This window comes from Ambystoma mexicanum, chromosome 7q, assembly GCF_040938575.1.
Source record: "Ambystoma mexicanum isolate Mex_15411 chromosome 7q, UKY_AmexF1_1, whole genome shotgun sequence".
NCBI lineage: Eukaryota > Metazoa > Chordata > Amphibia > Caudata > Ambystomatidae > Ambystoma > Ambystoma mexicanum.
Genome location: NC_090941.1, coordinates 502675842 through 502697368, shown reverse-complemented (window position 1 = coordinate 502697368; position 21527 = coordinate 502675842). Strand labels below are relative to the sequence as shown.

General features: G+C 49.4%; 1 protein-coding gene across 3 annotated transcripts in view; it reads left to right on the top strand.

Moving 5' to 3' along the window:
- RB1 (RB transcriptional corepressor 1) overlaps positions 1 to 16284 on the top strand; it is a 2466185-nt gene extending 2449901 nt beyond the window's left edge. For 2 of the 3 annotated variants that reach the window (XM_069639386.1, XM_069639387.1), the window contains one exon: positions 15048 to 16284. In XM_069639386.1, coding sequence (XP_069495487.1) covers positions 15048 to 15118 — 71 coding nt within the window. In that variant the 3' untranslated portion in view covers positions 15119 to 16284. The remainder of the gene's footprint in view (positions 1 to 15047) is intronic. The other variant, XM_069639388.1, reaches the window with a different exon arrangement.
- Positions 16285 to 21527: the final 5243 nt, after the last annotated feature.

Here is a 21527-nt window from a genome sequence, read left to right as displayed (position 1 = left end):
TACATGACATACCTAACATATCTCTAAATGTGTCTCTACAAAGCATAACAATGTGTGAATGGCTTTACATGCATTTCAAATATGCCAGTGTGTGTGTCATTCCAGGCCTAATTCGTTTCTCTCTAGTGCAAACATAAGTTTCTCTCACAGCCTAAGCGTTATTTCTAATGCAAACATATATGCATAGCAAATCATCATGAGTATATATTGTGTCTCTAAAACACTCCATGGCACTTCAGATATATGCAAGTGTCATTCTATTTCCAATGGCAAAGTGCAAAGTGGCAGCATGTTTCTCTCCTAATGGCAAGCAAAATATGCATATGTATCAATCTATAATCAAATCTGCAAATGCATACAAAGGTGACAGTCTAATATGGATAATGGTGTCTACTTCAGCAATGTACTAATTAGAACTAAACAGAATGCAATAATGGAATGATTCCATAGCAAAGTAATGGTGATTCTAATGATTGAGTAATGGTGTCTCTTATGATTCTCTAACAGTGAGTCTAATAATGGATAATGGTTCTTCTACAGATAGTACAGATTCTTCTAATGGGTGTTATGATTCGTCTAAAAATAACAATCCCAGGCTCCTCATTTCACCCAATTCCACAAAGTGACTTGAGGCATAGGCACCCATTTTGACCTTGCAGTTGTTTCCTGCCTTCTTACTCCTGGCCCATCTCTTAAACCCTCAGAAAACTGTTATAAACCGGAACTTTGAGGAGATAACGCAGCTGTACCTGAAAGACTGCCTTGACAGCATCATGTCAGCAACATCTGATCTGTACCCTCCTTCTATTCTTGATGACACCTTTGATAATCTTATGCTGTCCATGCTGACTCATGTGGTGCCGGTTAGGAGCAGGCTGGTTAGAGATGATCATTCTCACCAGAAATGGTTCACACAGGATTGGTGCCAAATGAAAACTCAAACGTCAGGCGGCGACCAAATGGCTTGAATGCCCTTCAGTAGATAACAAAGCCCAGTGGAAAATCTTAGACAAAGAATACAGGATAGCTATTAACGAAGTAAAAAAAACAAAATCTATAACAAACAAATAGATGAAGCTAACAACAGTTCTAAAAAGCTTTTTGAGATTGTGAAGTCCTTGGAGAAACCCAATACTTTTTCCATCGCTATAGCTCCCATGGACCAAGTCTGTCCTGATAAACAGACTGCCTTCGAAGCCAACGTGGACATGGCGCAGGATAAAATCAGAGCTAAACATTCGGATGATAAACCTCTACCTTTCTGTCCTCTTCCTGTTCCTCTGATCCATAACTCAGAGCACATGTTTAGCTTCACTCCTGTCTCTCTTGCCGACATAATGGATACCCTTTCTACCATGCGCCCCTCTCCATGTCCAGAGAACACCATTCCCCCTAACATTTTCTTGGACTACAAGGATATCTCAGCACCCCTTTTGATAAGATTTGTCAACTCCTCTTTTGTCAATAATCAAGTCCTCGATTCCATAAAGAAAGCCACTATTGCCCCTCTGGTTAAAAATCCAGGACTGGACCCAAGCCACCCTGGTGACCTGCGCCCAATCTCCAACTGTCATTTTATCCTCGAGGTGCTTGATAAATGCGCTGCTAACCAACTACAAACCTCTGGTGAAAAGACTAACATCCACATCTTGCATCCAAGAGAGTCTGGCTTTAGACCCCTCCACAGTAATGTGACCGCTCTTTTAGATCTCCAGACGCACATGTTGAAAATCTCAGATGGAGGTCGCTCTAGCATGCTGGATTTGTCCACGGCTTTTGATCTCCTTGACCATGATCAACTCTGGCTTGCCTTAAAGAAACATGGTTGCTGCACTCCTGACTCAATTCTATGGGTGAGATCATTTCTCCAGAATCGTACCTCACGAGTACGTTGGGGGTGAGGCCACTTCTCCCTCTTCCCCATTTCCTGTGGGGTCCCTCAGGGAACATGCATGTCCCCCCTACTTTTCAACCTTTATATTCAACCTTTCTGTTACCTGTTGGATGAGCTTTCAGTGTACTTATCGAACTAAGCTGATGACACCCATTTCTTGAATTATCAGGGGACTATGCCAAAGACGCCGCTTTTCTTCAGACCAGCTATTTTCTTGTTGAGACCTGGATGAGCAACAACTGGATGTGTCTGAAGGGGGATAAAACCAAGCTGCTGGTTTTCGGCACCATGCATGCTCGAGCAAAATTAGACCCCAGCTACCAATCATTCTCCATCCACGGCTGGCCAATCCCGGTCTCACAGAGTGTTAAAACTCTGGGCTTCTATCTCAACCCTTTACTTAGTGCAGATGCTCATATCAACCAGACATTAAAAAATGGCTCTTAGTACCTTAGGCTGCTGAGGAACGTGTGTCCCTTTGTCGGCATCTAGCTGCTCCTCAGTGGCCCATGCGGTTGTGATATTCAGATTGGACTATGGCAATGCATTATTAATTGGGGCCAACAAGAAAAACACCCGTACCCTCCAGACTCTTCAAAATGATGCAGTTCACATTTTCACGAAGAAAGCTACAAGAGATCATATTTCTGATAGCCGGTGAGATCTCCATTGGCTCCCTGTGGCCTGCTGACTGTAATTTAAGGCGGTTGCTCTAGTCCATAAAACTTGATATGGTACTGGCCCAGTCTATATTAAAGAACTGGTGTCCTTTTTATGAGCCACCTAGGAAGCAGCGTTCCCCTGCTTTGGCGCTGGTCAACATCCCTAAATTCGCTCTCTCCAGTTTTCTAGGCAGATCCTGCCCTATCAAGGCCGCAAAAATCTGGAGTGCCTTGCCTTTGGAGCTCAGGCTGGTAAAGAAATACAATCCCTTTCGCCAGAGATTGAAAACTATCCTTTTCAGCTAATGCTCTCTGCAGCCATGCCTCTCTGAAATAGAACCCGCCCTGCTTCTATTCCTCTTACCCTTGTGGTCACCTGTCCCGTTGTTGCCATTTCCTGTGTTTGTGCGCCCTGATGCCTGCGGGCTTTGGCGCCCTACAAATAAATAATATGTTGGCAGCATTAGTCAGATGCTGCCAAAGCATTTTGTGGTCAACAAGGTCGAACGCTGCCGATAGGTCTAGAAGAATTAAGAGAGACAGCTTGCCTGCATCCCTGATGTCTATTTTTTAGATCTAGTAGAGCTGATTCAGTTCCATGTCCTGGGTGGAAACCTGACTGGCAGATGCCGAGAATATGGTTAAGTTCTAGGTAGTTTTGGATTTGGGGGTAGGCTGTACGATCCACTATCTTTAAGGTATTAGTTTAGCAAGGACAAATGGCTGTATTGGTGCTGAGAAAAGGAGCTGTGGGCTACCCACAAAGCACTGCTTGATGACAATGCATTACATACTGGAGTGGCAGGACCCGAGCTGTTAATTTGTTTTGAATATAAGGGCACAGCCGTTTCTCATCATACAGCAAATGTAATGACTAAATTAAGTGTTACTCACTGGAGTGACTAGCCCCTTTCCTCCATCCTGCATGGGTGTCCCTCACTAGGGACAGGAACAGAACCTTTTTTCACCAGAAAAATAACTTTCCCTGTGAAAAGCATGCGCTCCCTTAACCCCGCTGCCACACCTAAGTGCTTTTTTCCACGTCGACAGGAGCAGACCGGTTTCACCAGCGCTTGTGGTGAAGCCCTTCTGGGCCTGTAATTCCACACGCTTTCCCATAGTTTTGTTTCAACTCTAATAATTCTGTTAAATCTGTTTCAGATACTTCGAATACTTCCAAGGATACACCTCCCACCGGTGCCGCAGCCTCTCCTTGGCGGGCTTCTGCCCGCCATGTGATGGTTTGTTTTCCACGTCGGACCTGCACGCCCTCTGCCCCTGGGAGAAGACCACGGATGGGAAGGCTGCACGCCATGCAATGTGCTCACTTCCCGGTCCCTCAAGAACCAGTGGCCCGGTGGAAGGAGCTGTTCTCCAGGTCGCTGCCAGAGCACATTAAGGAGTATGTGTGGAGTAAGACCAAGAAAGCAAGTGTATTGTTCAGCAAAGCACCCCGTAAGGGCGACTCCTTCCCGGGGAAGCCTACCGACTGGAGGGGCCAGTCAGGCACCCTCAGCGGTAAGAAGGGTACTGAGGCTGCAGCAGTTATCGGCCTATCCGCCCAGGAGTCCAAGGAGCTCACACACCGGGACTCGTCCCGAGGGGCTTTACCCTATTACCTGGCCTACGCCTGAGGGGGCGCCTAAACGCAACTCAGACAGCATTACCAGCATCATGGCTGAGGGCCAACAGCCTACCAGGGGAATGCCTGAAGTGGAGGGAGGGGACAGTGCCTATGCATACGAGCAAACAGGCTGAACCCAGGCCCATGTCATCCACTGATCTCTTGCGTAGAAAGCGCTTACAAAATGGCGGCGTAATGGGACAAGATAGCGGCCAGACCTGAGACCTGCCAATCTGACGAACCCCAAAGGCAGGAAACCTGCCCATCCGGCAAACCTAGTTCTCCCCAAAAGCAACCAACTGGGTTACCTCCTTCCTCGCAGACAGAACCTCCCGAGTCTTCATTAAAGAATCTTCAGCCCCTCCCCCATCGCCAGTCACTTGTAGCGTACGGCAAGGCTCATATGTGTCCCCGACACTATACAATATTTACACAAAATCTCCCTTCGATCTCCTGGATGCCCTCGGAATCACATACACGAACTACGCTGATGAAACACAAATCCTTCTATCCCTTACAGGAGACTACACTCAGGATTCCACCACAATCAACTCGGTCTATGTGATCAGCCAGACTTGGATGTCCTCCCACCTGCTCTGTCTGAATGACAAAAAAACTGAAATCCTACTTGTCGGCCCACAAACTCTACTCAACAAACCAGACCCAGCGTACCCCTGCTTTATGATAGATGGCATTTCAGTCCTGGTATCACCTGCAGTGAAAACACTAGGAGTTTACCTGAACGCCACTCTAGACCTAACTCGTCATGTCTGGGTCATTGCATCCTCTGCTACCCATACTATGAAACTCATCAAAGCTAGTAGATCTTTCCTCTATGCCAACAGCTGCCTCATCATTGCACAAGCCATCATAGGCTCTGGACTAGACTGCTGCAACGCTCTTTTCACAGGAACCTCCGAGGGAAAGATAAAAAAACTACAAATCCTTCAAAGCAACGCTCTTCGCCTTCCCAAACGGGATCACATCTCAGCTGCCACAATAAAGGTGCACTGGTTTCCGATTTGTGAATGCTTCATATTCAAAACCCTCTCCATACCCCACCGATGCATCACTAACACTGCCCCATCATACCTAGCACTAAGACTCGAAAATGCAAACTCGACAAGGCCCACTCGCTCAGCTTACTGCCACTGCCTCCTCAGTCCCAGGTTCAAGCGCATTAGAGCCGGTGGATCCAGCTTCCCTGTCAAGGCAACCAAGCTCTGGAATTCCCTGCCACTCTCCCTGCGCTCTGAGCCTTCATACTTGACTTTCAGAAAACACTTTAAAACCTGGCTCTTTGTCTAGGGGCTCCATGCTTTGCCATCCACCTTGAGTACTCCAACCAAGATCTATGTCCTGTAACCCACGCCTAGATGCCCATGGGTTCAGCGTGCGTCTACAAAGGCAAAAATAAATAAATATCAAAATACTTGAAGTTTTTCTACTATGGCAACCTGAGCTTTTAATAACAAGTCATGGAAGTGTCTATATATAATGTGAAAGCAACTGAGTAGTATATGTTTTCATTGCAGGATCTTGAGTTCTACAGCCGGATCACTCTTTCGCTAGGTGCTATGAGCTTGTATTCCCCCAAAATATGTCAAAATTGTTATGTTAGATTTCAAGATGGCCGCCGGCACTGAGTAGCTGTGCCGACGGCGCTCCCTGGACCCGTTTGTGTGAAAGGTGCCCACCACCCACTTCACGGACGTTGCTTGAGCAACCAACGGTCCCCTGTGGCTGCTGAGGAGGGAGGAGAGTGCCGATGGCGAGTGCAGCCCCGTGGAAGCTGAGGTGCGACAGCAGCACTGGGACCTGCGAGGCGAGGAGGTGCGCGGAGAGACGGGAGTACCAAGCAGCACCGGAAGGAGTAGCCGGTGTCCCGTCCTGCGGTGCGCAGCTTTGTCGAGAGTGTCTGGAGGAGGAAAGCTTCCGACGCCCAGCAGCGTGGGACGCCGCGGCCGGGGACGGCCTCCTTCGTTGGTGGATCCCTGAGCTGCGGGACCCGGCGCCCCCCGGAGGAAGCGACTTGGGTGCTGAGGCGGGCCGAGAGGACAGAGGCCGTGGCGAGCCTGGCAGTGAGGACTTTGCCGCTGGGAGCTGCGACGTGGAGCAGAAGCGGACACCCTAGGGTGGGTGTCCGGGTGCGGAGTGTGAGGAGCCTTATCTTCCGGGCCTCCTGCGGGGTGGGAGGCGGCCGGCGGTGGAGGACTGGACCGCGCCGACTCGAGAAGGACGCTCGGCCTTCGGCTTGCCCTGCCCGTATTGTGGGAGAATTGGGGACTTGCTTCCCTCTGCATCTCGGAGGTGAGGAGAGGTGCCCGGGGGATTCGGTTTTCCCGGGGAACGGGAGAGACAACCGGAGGACCATCTGCATTCATTTAAGGCGCGTTTGGCGTGGAGGCCCTTTATCCCTGCATCGGGCTGCACTGTGCCAGGTCTGGGGGGTGAGTGAGGAGGCAAGCGGGCAAAGCCTCTGTGACAACTTTACAGACCCCCCAGGGACTAGGGGGCGGAAGCTACCTGTGCGGGCAGCTGTGAGGGCCTGCTCCCTGTCCCGGACCCTGCTGGAGGAAGGGGTCGGCAAAGTGCACCTGGGCTGGAGCCGGCCAGAGGGGAGGCGGTGGCCGGCATTACCACGAAGTCTAGGGATAAAGGCGGGAAGCATCCACAGACCTCTGGGGATAACAGGGGTACCCTCCAGGCCATGTGGTCAGCGCAGAATTCGAGGGAGGGGTCCGAGGCCCTGGGGGGCGCATCACGGGAGGAACCGGCGCCAAAGCGAGCTGAGGACTTGGCAAATATGCCCAGACACAAGTTCATTGGAGAGTTACATACCTTGCAAGCCAATATAGCTAAGACTTTTCAGGAACAGTTTCAATTAATGCACTCAGACCTGAATGCAGCCGTGGGGGAGTTGAAGCAAGAAATGCGACAACTGGAGGAGAGGACTGATATCCTGGAGAAAGGCCTCCCAAGAAGTAGATAAAGACAATGCAGCAAATAGTGAAGCTATAGAGAGGCTGGATGTTGCTACCAGGAATGTGGAGCTCCAAGTAGAAGACCTGGAAAACAGGTCCCGCAGGGTCAACATACGGGTTAAATTGTTGCCTGAATCTGTTCCAGATAAGACTCTGAAGGCGAGACTCCAGGGTATATTTGCAGACATCTTGGGTGAGGGCAGCCCAGAGATGGTGGAGCTGGATCGTGTGCATAGAACTGGACGATTGGCCAAAGGCCAGATGGCGAGGCCAAGGGATGTCCTGGCCGCATTTACTCGATACGCCCAGAAGGAGGCGGTGCTCAGAGCAGCGAGATTACGAGAACCGATTATGTTTGAGGACCGGCAGATCGCTCTTTTCCAGGACCTGGCCAGCAGTACACTTCTAAAGAAGCGACAAATGGGCCCGGTGGTGAAGGTCCTCAACAAGAAAGCGATTAGATACAGGTGGACCTTTCCTTTTGGCCTGCTCTTTGAATGGGAGGGATCCCAGAGGCGTATTGCATCCCTCCAAGAAGGGGCTGCTCTTCTACATCTTGAAATGGAGGATCCCCCCCTGGCGCAGACCCCCTAGGCCCGAGTAGTCGCTCGGGCCCCAGGCCCTGGGATTGGACAACGGTACGAGAAAAGAGGAAAAGGGACCAACAGGACATGGTCGGCGGAATGATGGAACGCCTAGTGAAGCTAGAAGCGGCTCCCCGGAGCAGTCCTGATCAGACACGGGCTGATAGAGGTGGTGGGCCTCATTAGGGAATCTAAGTTCTTAGGGGTCATGGGGGCGCAACCATGTTGGAAGCAGAAACGGCGAAGATGCCCGAGGTTAGAGGGTGGTGTGGGCGGGAAGTGGGGAGAGGGGGGGTTTTGGGGGAGTTTGGGGGGCGCGGCGACGAGCTAAACTTGGAAGGACGATGTGGTGTGGCACTCCCACTCATCAAGGACTCTCCTCTACTGGGGGCTCCCTTAAGTGGCTAACACATAATGTGAGGGGGTTGAATACCCCTCTTAAAAGGGAAAAACTGGAGCACTTCACACAAAAGGAGAAGCCAGATATTATGGGTCTCCAGGAGACGAAATTGCTCCATAAGGACCAGGGCAGGTTGAAATTGCGAGGTTTTGACCAGATCTTGCACGCCTTGGCCCCCTGTAAGGCCAGGGGGGTAGCCCTGGCGATCAGGAACATGGCGGACTTCAAGCCATGCGAGGTCCTCAGAGATAAGGAAGGGAGGTATATTGTTGCAAAAGGGACATGTCAGGGGGTCCCTTTAACGATAGCCGTAGTGTATGTTCCCAATTCGGGCCAGGAATCCTTTTTGCAACGGGTTTTGAATCTTTTAGAGGAGCACTCGTGGGGTCATATTGTCCTTCTGGGGAATCTTAACGCAGCATGGGATAAGAGAAAGGATAGGACAGGGGGCAAGGGGGAAGGGGGAGGAGCGGTAATGTCAGCAGACTTGAAGGAAAGAGTCAGCAGGTTGGGGCTAAGGGACGCCTGGAGGGAGCTGAGGGGGGACGAAGAGGGGCACACATTCTTGTCGGGCATCCATGGTTCCCAATCAAGAATCGATTACATATGGGTCTCGGCTGCCTTGGTTGGAGCCATTTGGGAGGTGGGCACGGGGCCGATAGGGATTGCAGATCACAAAGTAGTCTCTTTGGAGTTGCATGTGGGTCGGAGGAGGAGGGTGATTTGTGCCTGGAAACTCCCAGGGGCCATCTTGAGGGATCCAGTAATCATAAAAGGCGTTGAAGAGAAGATTAAGTTCTTTTTTGACACCAACAAGAAAGGGGATACTGGGGAGGACACGAGGTGGGACGCCTTTAAAGCCACCCTCCGGGGGGAACTGATAGCGATATCCGCCCACCGTGAGAAGCAACTGCAAGCTTTAGAATCGCAATTGGAGGCGGAAGTGGAGGGGGCTAGACAGGCGGCGGGGGGCACCCCCTCGAGGAGAGCAATGCGGGCATATAGGAAGGCGGTTGGGCAGTTGGAACTCCTATGTAATAAGAGGGCGGAGGGAGCCTTATTATCTGTGCGACAACAATATTATGCGAAGGCCAATAGAACTGTCTCCCTTCTCGCGTGTTTGCTTAGAGGTAAAAGGACGAGGAATGCGATAGCGGCTTTGAGGTCGGCCACGGGGGAACGGTCACGGACCATGGGGGGGGGTTCAGGAGGCCTTTGCTGAGTACTAGGAGTCGCTCTATACCTCCCAACATCCTCCGGCTGTCAGACAGGATGACTTCCTCCAAAGAATCCAGCTGGCGAAAATTAGCAGGGAGGTGAGTGAAGCCATAAATCGGGAAATCACGGAGGAGGTGGTGCGGGGGGTGATGAGAGCTCTCCCACCGGGCAAAGCCCCAGGCCCGGACGGCTTTACAGCTGCCTTCTACAAGCTGTTCAGTGTGCTGCTAACCCCATATCTCACCTAGTTGTTTAACTCATTCCGCCTCACGGGCAGAATTACACCGTCCATGGAAGAGGCTAAAGTTACCCTAATCCTGAAACCAAATAAAAATCCGGAAGAGAGAACCTCTTATCGCCCTATAGCGTTGATTAACCTTGATGCCAAGCTTTATACCAAGATATTAGCCAACAGGCTTGACTCCATCCTCCCGGATCTGATACACTCCGATCAGGCAGGGTTTATTAGGGGCCGACAAACCACGGACAACATCCGTCGAGTGGCCCATATAATTTAGAAAGTACAGAAAACACACACCCCCGCAGTCCTGGTGGCCTTGGAGGCGGAAAAGGCTTTTGACAGCGTGGAGTGGTCTTTTCTTTTCCAGGTAATGGAGAAGATGGTTGTTAGGGAGAATTCTCTGTTTAGGCTGAATTTCCTAACCTAGTGAGTCCCCCAGCTGCTTTGCTGGATTTCTGGAGTTTGTTTTTTTCTCCTGCCAAGAGTGAGTCTCTTTTCCTCACACTCTTGGACATGATTTGAGGGGTTCCTTTGACTGTTAATGTGTTTTATGGGCTATGGGGTCTTTTACTCCATAGGGTCTCATGTGTTTTTACTATGTGTGTTACACAGCACCCTCCGTGCAGTGACACCCCACCATAGACTCCATACCCTGGGACTGACTACTGTCTCCCAGGGCATGTAAAGTCACCATTGGCTTTACTAGTCCCAAATTATGAACAGAAACCAGTACAAACCATCATATTGTGGACGTACTGGTCGGGGCAATTTGACTGCCCCGGGGTGTCTTATTCGAGGGGGCACGTCTCTGTCCCTCCTGATCGAGTTTTGGTTGGTGGCAGTGGATAATACTTTTTATATTCGACCGCGAATATCTCTCTATGGCATTTTCCCATTGTTCGAGGCTACCAACTTTAATTATTTAATTCTCATAGCCTCGAACATACCGCTGGTTTATTTATTTAATATTAATTCACTGGTTGGTACTCTATTCTAAAATGGCGTTTGTGTTCTCTTCTGTGACTCCAACCCAAGTCGAGCCCTTTGTTCCACTTTTTGGTTGGCTTCTCCACAGAAGCCTCCAAAAGTGGTGCCACTCTGTCTGGGTACCACAGGGGGTGTGGGAGGGGGTTTAGGCACCCTGGACTGAGTTACCTTGAAAACTCAAGTCGCACTCTTGTGTGATTGGCCCAACTGGTGAGCCGGCCGGCTCACCACTTAGCATGTTTGATTGACAGCTAGGCTGAGTGAATGGGGGTGTGCTGCATAAAAGCAGGGCTTTTGGGACTGGAACTTTAGAAGTCGCCACAGGACCTGAAAATCTAATGAGGGAGAAGCTGAGGCGACCTGCTACGACGACACCACCGGTGGAGCCCTGCGGAACCGACTCACCACTTCCCGACGACAGAGAAGATCTCCTGGCTGGAGAGTCTTCTTCCCCTGACTGGTGGGCACAACCAGTTTACCTTCTTTTTCTCGCATCCCAGGACGTCTTGTGGTCGAATTGCCCGTGCCAAGCACCCCGGCAACCGGATAGCCACTTACCACTGGACCGCAAATAAAAGGACCGCTCCTTTTAACTGAGAACGCCGCGGCTGGTTTCTTCCCTGGCAGTGCAACGGACTCCTGTCTTCCTCCCCGACGAGATCCTCTCTTCCCCCGGACAAAGCATCGACTTGCATCCGCTGCCAGGAACAACTGCCCCCGCTGGAGTATCCTCACCACTTTAAGGTACCGTGTCCACCAGGCCTCCCTTTCTAAAGATTGCTACAAGGTTATAATAATCCCTTAACCTTCTGGACATGGCTGGCCGCCTTGACCATCTAACTGGTCCCTTTCTTTTGGTCCAACTCTTTCTGAATTGATTTCGAGACTTTTGGGCACTTTGAACCGTGTGACCTTGGACACATTTCGACCGGAGCCTCTTAAAGTGGGTCCGGCCTTGTTAACTTTGACTTTACGGTTTTAACCTGCCTTCTTCTCCTACTGTGTTCTTCTGAAAGTGTTGGGATCTGTTTCTATCTTTGCTCTGCCTTTCTCTACCTTTTAAACCGATTGATTAGAGTGCCATCTTCGTTAAGCGCTCACCGCTGTCTGAAAATAAGTGTTGCTTTACTTAAGACTTGTCTAACTAATCGTTGAAGGGTGTGTGTATCTTTTAGTGACTGTGTTTTTGAACTGCTTGATATTAGTGCCAATGTGTTTTATTAGATGTGATTTTAAATAAATAATTATCTCTCTTTTACACTACGCTCTGGTCAGTGTTTGCTTGTTCTACTGTGTTCTTTTGACCTATTGTGAATACTCTGTATACTGCCTAACTCTTCTTGAGGGAAGTCTGACTGCTCAGCCACAGCTACCAAGTGAATTTGTGTGGTACAGACTGCTACCAAGTGGGTTTACTGCCAAACACCTGTAGTCTTAAATCTTTTGCAGTGGTCCCAGAGGGAACTGCACAGGTTTCTGCCTAACAATGGGCGTTGGGGGGGGGGGGGGGCTTTTTGTCGATGGTCAAGGCTAACTATCAGGCGCCCTCTATTAGAGTGATGGTGAACGGGGTCGCCTCCAGAAAGATACCCCTGCAGAGGGGGACAAAACAGGGCTGCCCACTTTCCCCTATACTATTTGCGATCTATTTGGAGCCGTTGCTTCAGGCTTTTCAGGAGGCGGGGGAGGTTCGGGGTGTCCCTTTCAGAGGGGAGCAACATAAGGTAGCAGCTTTTGCCGACGATATGCTGCTCATGCTCATGGCCCCACGGTAATCACTACAGGCGAGTGTGTCTCTTTTGGAGACATTTGGGGCGGCCTCGGGGCTCAGAATTAACGCCATAAAATCAGAGGTTCTCAGTTTAACACTGGTGGCAGCAGAGAGGGAGAACCTGAGAGCGAATACTAGCTTCCTGTGGAGTCTGGGTGGGATTCGGTACCTGGGAGTGAGAATTACGGCGACATTGGCGGGTTGGTTCTCGGCGAATTTTCCACCGCTCCTTAAAGCTATTAAGAGGGATTTTCAAAGATGGAGGAATCTAAGAGTGTCCTGGATAGGGCGGATAGCCGCGGTTAAAATGGTCAAACTCCCGCGGCTTTTGTATCTTTTCCAAGCAGTCCCACAGCCGGTCCCGGCGAGTTACTTTAGGGAGTTGGGGTTGCTGACTAAGGATTTCATCTGGGAGGGGAAAAGACCTAGGGTGGGTGTCAGTCTTTTGATGGCCCCGAAGGGTGAGGGAGGTCTTGCTTTGCCGAATTTTCGGCGATATTACGAGGCAACACAGCTACGCATTATCAGGGAATGGCTGAAGGGGGAGGAAGGGATGCAGGATAAATTATGGGTGCAGATGGACAGGGCCGTAGCGCACCGCAACCTAGCAGACGTTTTGTGGCTCCCGAAACCACATAGACCCCGGCACCTATACGAGTGCTCCATAACTAAACTAATGGGCGATGTCTGGGACAGGTTGGCGGGCTCCGAGGGGATCACCACATTTCCGTCTCCCTTTACCCCCATCTTTGATAATGGGGATTTCTAACTGGGCTTGGAGAGGGGAGCCTTCACGAAGTGGCAGGAGGGCGGCTGTCGGAAATGATGCGATATGTTTGCTGGAGGGCAACTATTAGCATTTAATGACTGTAAGAGGCTCTTTGCAGTTCAAGAAGGAGAGAGATTACGGTATGCTCAGATACGCCATTGGGTGCTACATCCTGGGGTCAAGAAGGCGGCCACAAGGGATCCAACATTCTTCGAAAAACTTCTGCTCACTAACGATGGGGCGAGAGGCCTCATCTCCAATATCTATAAGATTCTGGAGGGCTCCAGGGCGGGGGTCCACTGGGCCTACATGCGGGAACGGGAGCAGATTATGGAAGGTGCGGTTAGTAGGTCGGACTTGGAAAAGCTGTGGAGGAGGATTCCTAAACTGATCAAGGCCCCCAGCCTGCCAGAGGCATGGTACAAGATTTTGTTTGGGTGGCATTACACCCCGGCCCAGCTCCATAGATTTTACCCAACAGTGTCTGGGCTTTGCTGGAGGGGCTGTGGGATGGAGGGTTCCGCGGAGCATGTCTGGTGGAAATGTCCAAAAATTGCATTGTTTTGGGGGGGGGGGGGGGAGTACGGGAAGCTCAGGAACAGGGCTTCGGGCGGGAAGACAAAAGGACTCCAGCGCAAGTCCTGCTGGGCTTGCGGGAGGGGGTGGAGGCAGGGGAACCTAGAGGAATGGAAAAAGCTAAAGTTCTAACGACTCTTGCCGCAATGCTGTTAATAGCCCAGAGATGCAAGGGCCCAGAGGTCCCCACGATTCAAGACTGGTTCAGAAAGATGTGGGAGATAGTGGCTCTGGAATGAGCGACTTATGCCATGGACAATAAGATCCAGCGCTTTGCTGCGGATTGGGAGGAATTATTGAACGTTCTTAAAGACGATTTTACGGTGATGTGGTGCCCACAACGATTGAGACTGTTGGATTTGCACTGACTGTAGAATTTTTGTTTGTGTGAAAGGTGGTTGAAGGGGTTAGCTCGTTGCCGGGGGGGGGGTGGGGAATGTTTCTTTGTTGACTTGTGAAAATCAATAAAAAGAGTTTTCAAAACAATAAAAATTGTTATGTTGCACTGGTTTGCTACATGACCTGTACTGTGTGCATTTTGATTGCTACTCCTTCATTTTCCAAAGGATATGATTTTCAGGAAAATAAACTTGAAGAAGCAAATCTTACCAGTAACGAAACCTTTTCACTTTGTGTGGTAGTTGAATTGTCAATCCTTTTCCCAAATATGTTTGCTGTACTTACTTATTCTGTTTATGGATAGCAAGTCTTTAATAATGACTTGTCAGGACCATTGCATCTTTGGCATGAAAGGAAAGGTTTTCCATTATTCTCCAAATTATATATTTTCTAATAGTTCTCTTATTCGAAGGTATCGTTCGTACACTGCTTGATGTTGTCAGAATGATATATGAAATGTGGCGTCATCATGACAAAGTACACTCATCGATGTCATGATCAACTCAAACTTCTATCCATTTTCGGTGAGGGTCCAGTCTTAATTAGTATGTTAAACTCGACCTCCTACTGCTTTGTCATTCATAACTGAGTTCAGTGGTGAAGATGCGGCTGTGACATCACAATGCCGTTTTTGATACAAAGCTTGAACACCCAGCAACCTCAAAACGTTAATGCTTTTATGTTCGCAGCAGAACGCTTTTGACAAAGAGAAAACAATCATTATGCCAACTAATTATTGTTTATAACAAGACTTGTACATTCCGGGGTCTGATTGGATTGCTGTGCAGATGTTAACTTGTTAATCCACGTTAAAAGTACACATTTTAAATAATGTTATGTCGCTTTGCATGCCTGAAGGCGTTTGCCATACCAGCAAACATAAAATAACATGCGAATATTTATTGTGTGAACCAACATTTGTTTTCTGTTATCACTAGCCTCTACAAGAACAAGAATGCAAGAACAAAAACAGGATGAGATGGATACCACTACCAAGGAAGAACAGTGATGTTTCCTAGAGATCCTGCTGCAACATATTATTTGATCTTCTGGCCATCTTTGTTTTAATTAGTACTTTTTCTTGGCATCCTGTGTTTTTTTTTAATTGCCACTCTAAGCCATTTGAGTAATTTTAGATTTGTGTTGTATGTCCAGTTTTTAAAAAAATGCCATTTGCTTTTTTTCGCAAGCTTGTACTCAAAATATGCCACTGGATTTTATTAATTTATATTTTTAACGAAAATTATAATGGAAAACATTTAAAGAAACGTTGATATGCGTATTGACATTTGTGTATGTTTATAAAACACTGCTGTGGCTTGAATGTACAGACAATTTAACACCAGAGAGAATGATAAAAACGAACTGAGAAGCCATACTACTGAACACAGTCTCCTTTATCTCAGGATTTTGCAATGTGACCTACGGCTTTATTTGTAAGAGCCCACTTTTTAATAAACGCCTTCACTTCACATTGATCCTTTCTATCCAACCATAATCAAATGAATACTTTTGTAAAGTCGTACCTTCAGGATTCTGCCAAGATTTTGTAATTCATGAAAGGAAAATACTTTTAAATTGATTTTGCAATGCTTGGTGGTTTACGTTCACCTACCACAACATACCGGGAGCAAACTAAACTAGTATTTATAGATCATGACAACCTACTAGAAATACACATATATAATTCACTTTCTTACTAGCTGCACACCACCTTACTAACTGCATTCGAAAGTGGTGATTGTAATTTAAAATCCATTAATTCGATATATGAATGCAATAGCGATTGCAATCTAAAATGCACTTCCTTGCATTCAAAGACTGAGCTATTCCCTCTTTTACTCTTTGGAACGGTGTACTAGAAAAACCGCATTTCATAAGAACCAAATGGGTATTCTCGTGCATAGATATTGGTTTTGACATTTGCTGTCACAAAACAAGATTTGTTTAAACAAATGGGTCATATACTATATACTACAGAATTAATTATATGTAGCCTTTCTGGGTGGCGAAGTATTACATATTTGCTTGGTTAAAAATGGCAACTTTAAAAAATAAAAAGTAAAAAAAGGCACTTTTTAAAAATGTCGGTCACAGCTGCATACAATTTCCCTTCCCTCTATTCATGCATTGAGCTGGCTCTGAATTAAAGATAAGACCTTTGCCAAATGTCAACTATTGTGATTTTTGTAATGGTTTTGTTTAACTGGTTGTGGGAGGTTTACAAATGCAATGTTTATTCAATTCATGATAATGTCTTGCTTTTCTTGGTGGGTTCTTCACGCTTCTCAGCACTGTAATAATAGGTGCAATTACCCAATTTAGAAGTATTCAATTTATTGACATGCGAGGAATGAGATTATCCTGTTGGGATTTGTAACTGTGTCATGCAGACTGAACACATATATCTTAGGCAAACGCTGAACTCGTCATCTTAACATTTTTAATGGATTCCTTCCTCCCACTGATTCTTTCTTAGATATATCTTCAGTGCGATCTGTCTTCAGAAACCTGTTCATTCACCATGGGGCAGAGTGCAGCTCTTCATCTTCTCCACACTTTGGCTCTGTTGCATGCCACTCATACCAGACATGACATCAAGCCAGTATATATGGAGCCAGCAGCGCCCCATGATTTTTGGTCCTTTTTTCCACGCATTGATTGGAACGCCACAAGCTTTAGCTAATTTACTGCGTCATACGCATGAGGCCTCAGGCTTCAAGCCATGCTCAATTTGCAGGAGGAAATGTTAGGGTCAGAGCTCCAAAAGTGTCTTTATTGCCTTGGGCAGGATCACGACACTTAGGATTGCGGTTTCTACCATTCTCCAGCATGGGGTCTGGCATGGATTCACATGCTCAAGAATATTCCCTATCATCAGGCTGGAAATCCTTGGTAAAAGAAAAAACTGTTTCACTTTCACTTCAAAACTTTATTTCTCCTCTAAACCAATCACTGTTCTCTGCGTCATACTGCCCCATCCAATGACAGTCCTCTCCCTAAGCTCTAGCCCTAGTGGCTAACTTCAGATTTCTACAGCACGCTTCAGTGTTGGGAGTCCTTGCGTTGCTCTGAGCTATTTCGCTGCATTTATGAGTATTTCCATAGAACATTAACTCGTTTTGACTGATTTTTGCTTCTCGTTTTCGACCAAAGGACAGCTACCGACGGCGGGGATCCACTGCCAGCGAAAATCTTCATCCACCGTCTGGTCATCCATCGAAGTTTCGAGACGGCCCGGCCTTGGGCCTACTTCACACCTTTTCAACCATGTCCGAGCAGAAGGAAGGCAGGAGCCTCTTCAAACACTGCACGAAGTGTGGATTAAGGAACGTATTCGTAGAAGATCGACATCATAAATTCTTATATTGCCTGCATCCATACCAGGATGCGAGGTGTGCCGTACTTTCTCAAAGAAAACCAAAAATAAATAGCACCAGCAGACTGGCAGCGTAGCTCAAATCGAGCAAGGCCCCTGCCCTGACTCTGCCTACAGGCAGGTTCATGCATCACCCAGGACCGGCTGGAGTTCGAGATCCTTTGAGAACGCCCCACCCATGGGGGTCCAAGGGAAGTCCAAACTCTGCGACGCTGGCTCCGCTGTGTTCGCCGCTGATGCGGGTCCCAACTCAGGCAGAGTGCAATCGCCATCACCATCAGTCTCCACAGTGAGCCTGCCGACAAAGGGATACTCCTGTAAGAGAAAGTCACTAACCCCATCTTAACTCAGTTTATCAGCCGACAAATTGACGAGCGAGAAGTCCAGGGAGGACCCATCAAAACTAAGACCTCTCAGCCTTCCAAGTCAACCGATTTGACGGTGGCCTATTGACGAGGGCCTCAGCGAGCACATCGTCGACGAAGTAGACGACGTCCACCACGATAGCATTGAAGGTGAGCGGGTCTGTGAAAGTGGTGCCTACGATGGCCACCCCAGGTGTGTCCTTTACCCCTATGTGTGACAAGGATGCTCAGGCAGCAATGAAGGCAGCAGGCACCCCAGGGATGGGGAAATGCCCTGCGACAGTATTGGCCCAGAAGCCTCCGGAGAAGGAAAGAGTGGAGGACAAGGCACCCCCGATGGAATCTCCATGGGATGTGGACGCACGTACTGCTCCAGAAAAAACGGTGCAGACTTATTTAAGTTCCTACGGGAACAATGATTTGAGTGATGACTACTATACAGACCACGAAGGAGGAAGAACTGAGGGCGGTGAGCCTACGTCCCCTGCACGCAAAAGGAGGCGCATACACCACTGGCTCCTTTCACCCCTCAACCGAGGTGCGTGTCGCTGGATATTCTGACAACTTTTCACATGCTGGTCATGGAGATCCAGCAGAGGAGGCCCCCTGCACCGGGGCCTGCGCCACCACAGGACCCTCAGGAGCCTCTGATGTTGAGCCCTCCTCGTCGGAAGAGAAAGTCTAAGGGGGGGGTGTGCTGGTCCTCGACATCACCGACCCCTCCACCACCACTGCTGCGTCGCGACCTGACTCCACCTGGAGCTCCGGGCACAGACCCAGCTACTATGGCTGCAGGCACCGACGAGGAAGACGACTTTGTGCCAGCTGACGGGGAAACACCACACACGGACGACCCCCATAGGACCTCCCCACCAGATGAAGTTGGATCCTTTCATTCCATGATGTCCAGGGACTATGCCCTGTTTCAGTTAGTACCTGAGGAAACTAAAAAAGAAGGGTTCCTGTACCAGCGGTGCAAGTCCAGAAGAAACACCATTATGTCAGTTCCTTTCCAGAATTATATCTGTGATGAGGGCCTGCCGCTAATGAAGAACCTGAGTATGGCCTGCCCAAGCGTGACGGACTCTAGAAAATGTCCAGGTTCTGGATTCAGCTCCCAGGTGCTTAAGATCTCAGCCTTCGCCGGACTTGGTGGTCTCGGCCGCAGCCAGGTTTGCGCTTGGTGAACCCATCGTCGTCAGCCATGGTACCTCCGGACCTGGATGGGAAGAAGCTGTACGGAATAGGCAAGAGAATAGTCTGTACAGCAGCCCCTACCATCAAGGCGGCTAATGACCTAGCCATTTTGTCCTGATATGACCGGGAACTATGGTACAAGCTGGGACCTATTCTAGACTTCCTGCCTGAGGACAAGATGGTTGAGGCACTAGAACAGTTTCAGGAGGGGGAGGTGGCCTCGGGCCACGCCATTACAGTGGTGGTGGACATCGCAGACACGGTATTCTGCCAGAAGGGGAACGGTGTGTCCCTTCGTCGACAAGGGTGGTTGAAGGTCACAAACTTCTGCCAGGACGGTCAGGCTAAGATGCTGGTTATACCGTTCAACGGTGAAAACTTCTTCGGCAAGGCCGTCAACGCGTCTTTACAAGCCATAAAGACCGACACAGAGATGGCGTGCTCCCTGGGAAGCCTGCAACAATGTCGCTGTCGTCCTTTCATTCGTCCAGAGGAAAGCCCGGCAGATCTTCCAAAGGATATACTACCCTGTACCGGCAACCTTCACGCTCCTCCACTCAAGAAGCATACAGAGGTCGCTCTAAAGGCAGCAGAAGGTTGGTGCCGCCCACAGGGCAGGGCCCCGACCTCAAGCATGCCTGAACCGGCTGTGACCTCGGGCTCCCACTTATGCACGCCAGTGGGAGGCCGGTTGGCGAAGTTCATCAGCGCGTAGATCATCCCCACCGACAGATGGGTGCTGGATGCTCTCGAACAGGGGCACACCTTGGAGTTCCAACGCAGGTGTCCTAGTATTCAACCAGTTCCTCAACAAGAACAACACGGGCCACAGCATCTGCAAGAGATGCGTGCCATGTTACAGAAGGGGCGAAGGAACCAGTCACCCAGCACCTCGGGGCTCCAGAGTATATTGCAGATACTTTTGTTTTTCGAAAGAAAACAGGAGGGTTGGAGGCCAATCCTGGATCTGCGTCGTTTCAACAAGTACTTAAAGTATCAAAAGTTCCGGATGGTCACGTTACAACACTCAGCCAGCTGGAGGAAGGGGATTTTCTGACATCTTTGGATCTAGAGAATGTCCTGATTCACAAGCAACACTGCGAATTCCTGCGATTCGCAGGGTCAGCACTACCAGTTCAAGTCTCTGCCCTTCGCGCTAAAATCGTCTCTGGGGGTCTTTCCAAAGTACTTGGCCCCAGTGGCAGCGCATCTGCGCCTGCAGGGCATCCACATATTCTCTTACCTGGACGATTGGTTTGTGCGATCCCGCTCACACGCACTGGTGAGTTGGGGTTCCCAATAAACTATCCAAATTCCTCATTGACGCCATCTCAGAATGTGCTGTTTCTGGGTGCCTGGCTCAACACAGTGATGTGTTTGTTGTTCTCCTCGGAGGAGAGGGTAGTGGCCATACAAGGGAAAGTATAGCGCTTGTCATCAGCACAGATGGCAACGGTGCAGGCCATCAAGTCGCTGCTGGGCATGATGCCTCCTGCATCAGTCTCGTCCGCCCCTACAGACTTCAGATGAGGCCTCTGCAGGAGTTCCTGGTTGCGAGGTGGATGAAAGTATCAGGTACCTTTGCGGACAAGATCTCCATCAACAAGGAGTTCATTCAGGCGTTACAGTGGTGGGGTGTACGGCCACATCTCATCGAGGGGGCTCAGTTTCAAGTTCCGCCTTACCAGGAGACATTCACCACAGACGCCTCTGTAGAAGGCTGGGTAGCCCACACCGGACAGTTGTATGCCAGAGCCCTCTGGCAACGCTAAGAAAAGGGCCTCCACATCAACGTCCTGGAACATCGGGCTGTATTCTTAGCCCTCAAGTCTTTTCTGCTGTCGTTGAGGGGCAGGGTGGTAAGGATCTTCACAGACAAAACCAGCACAAAGTTCTACATCCGGAAGCAAGGAGGGACCCGCTCACCGGTCTTCTCCAAGGAGGCCCAGGATCTGTGGCGCTGGGCCATTCATCAGGACATGTTCCTTGTCCCTTTTCACCTGGTGGGCGTCATGAACACCATCGCGGACTTGATCAGCGGGGAGCTGCGTTTTTGCCACGAGTGGGGGCTTCACTAGGACCAAGTAGACCTTCTGTTCGACAAATGGGGCCAACCCCAGATCGATCTCATTGCGACACCGGCGAACTCCCAAGTCCCAGAAATTCACCAACAGGTTGCCTCAGCCGAGAAGCATGGGGGACACGTTCTCGTTCCCATGGGAGGGACTGTTCCTGTGCGCCTTTCCTCTGTTTCCACTCCTGTGTAATGAACCGCTACATGGTAATACTCGTCACCCCAGCGTGGCCGCGACAAATCTGGTACCCAGACCTTCTCACCAGAGAGGAAGGGGCGATTCTGCACCACAACCTGGAGTTGCTGAACGCGACAGCATGGCTTCTGCGCCCTAGAGTTTGGAGGTTATGCTTTACCTGCGTAATGTAAGGACAGCCTGGCCTGGGCCAGAGCCTTGTTGAAG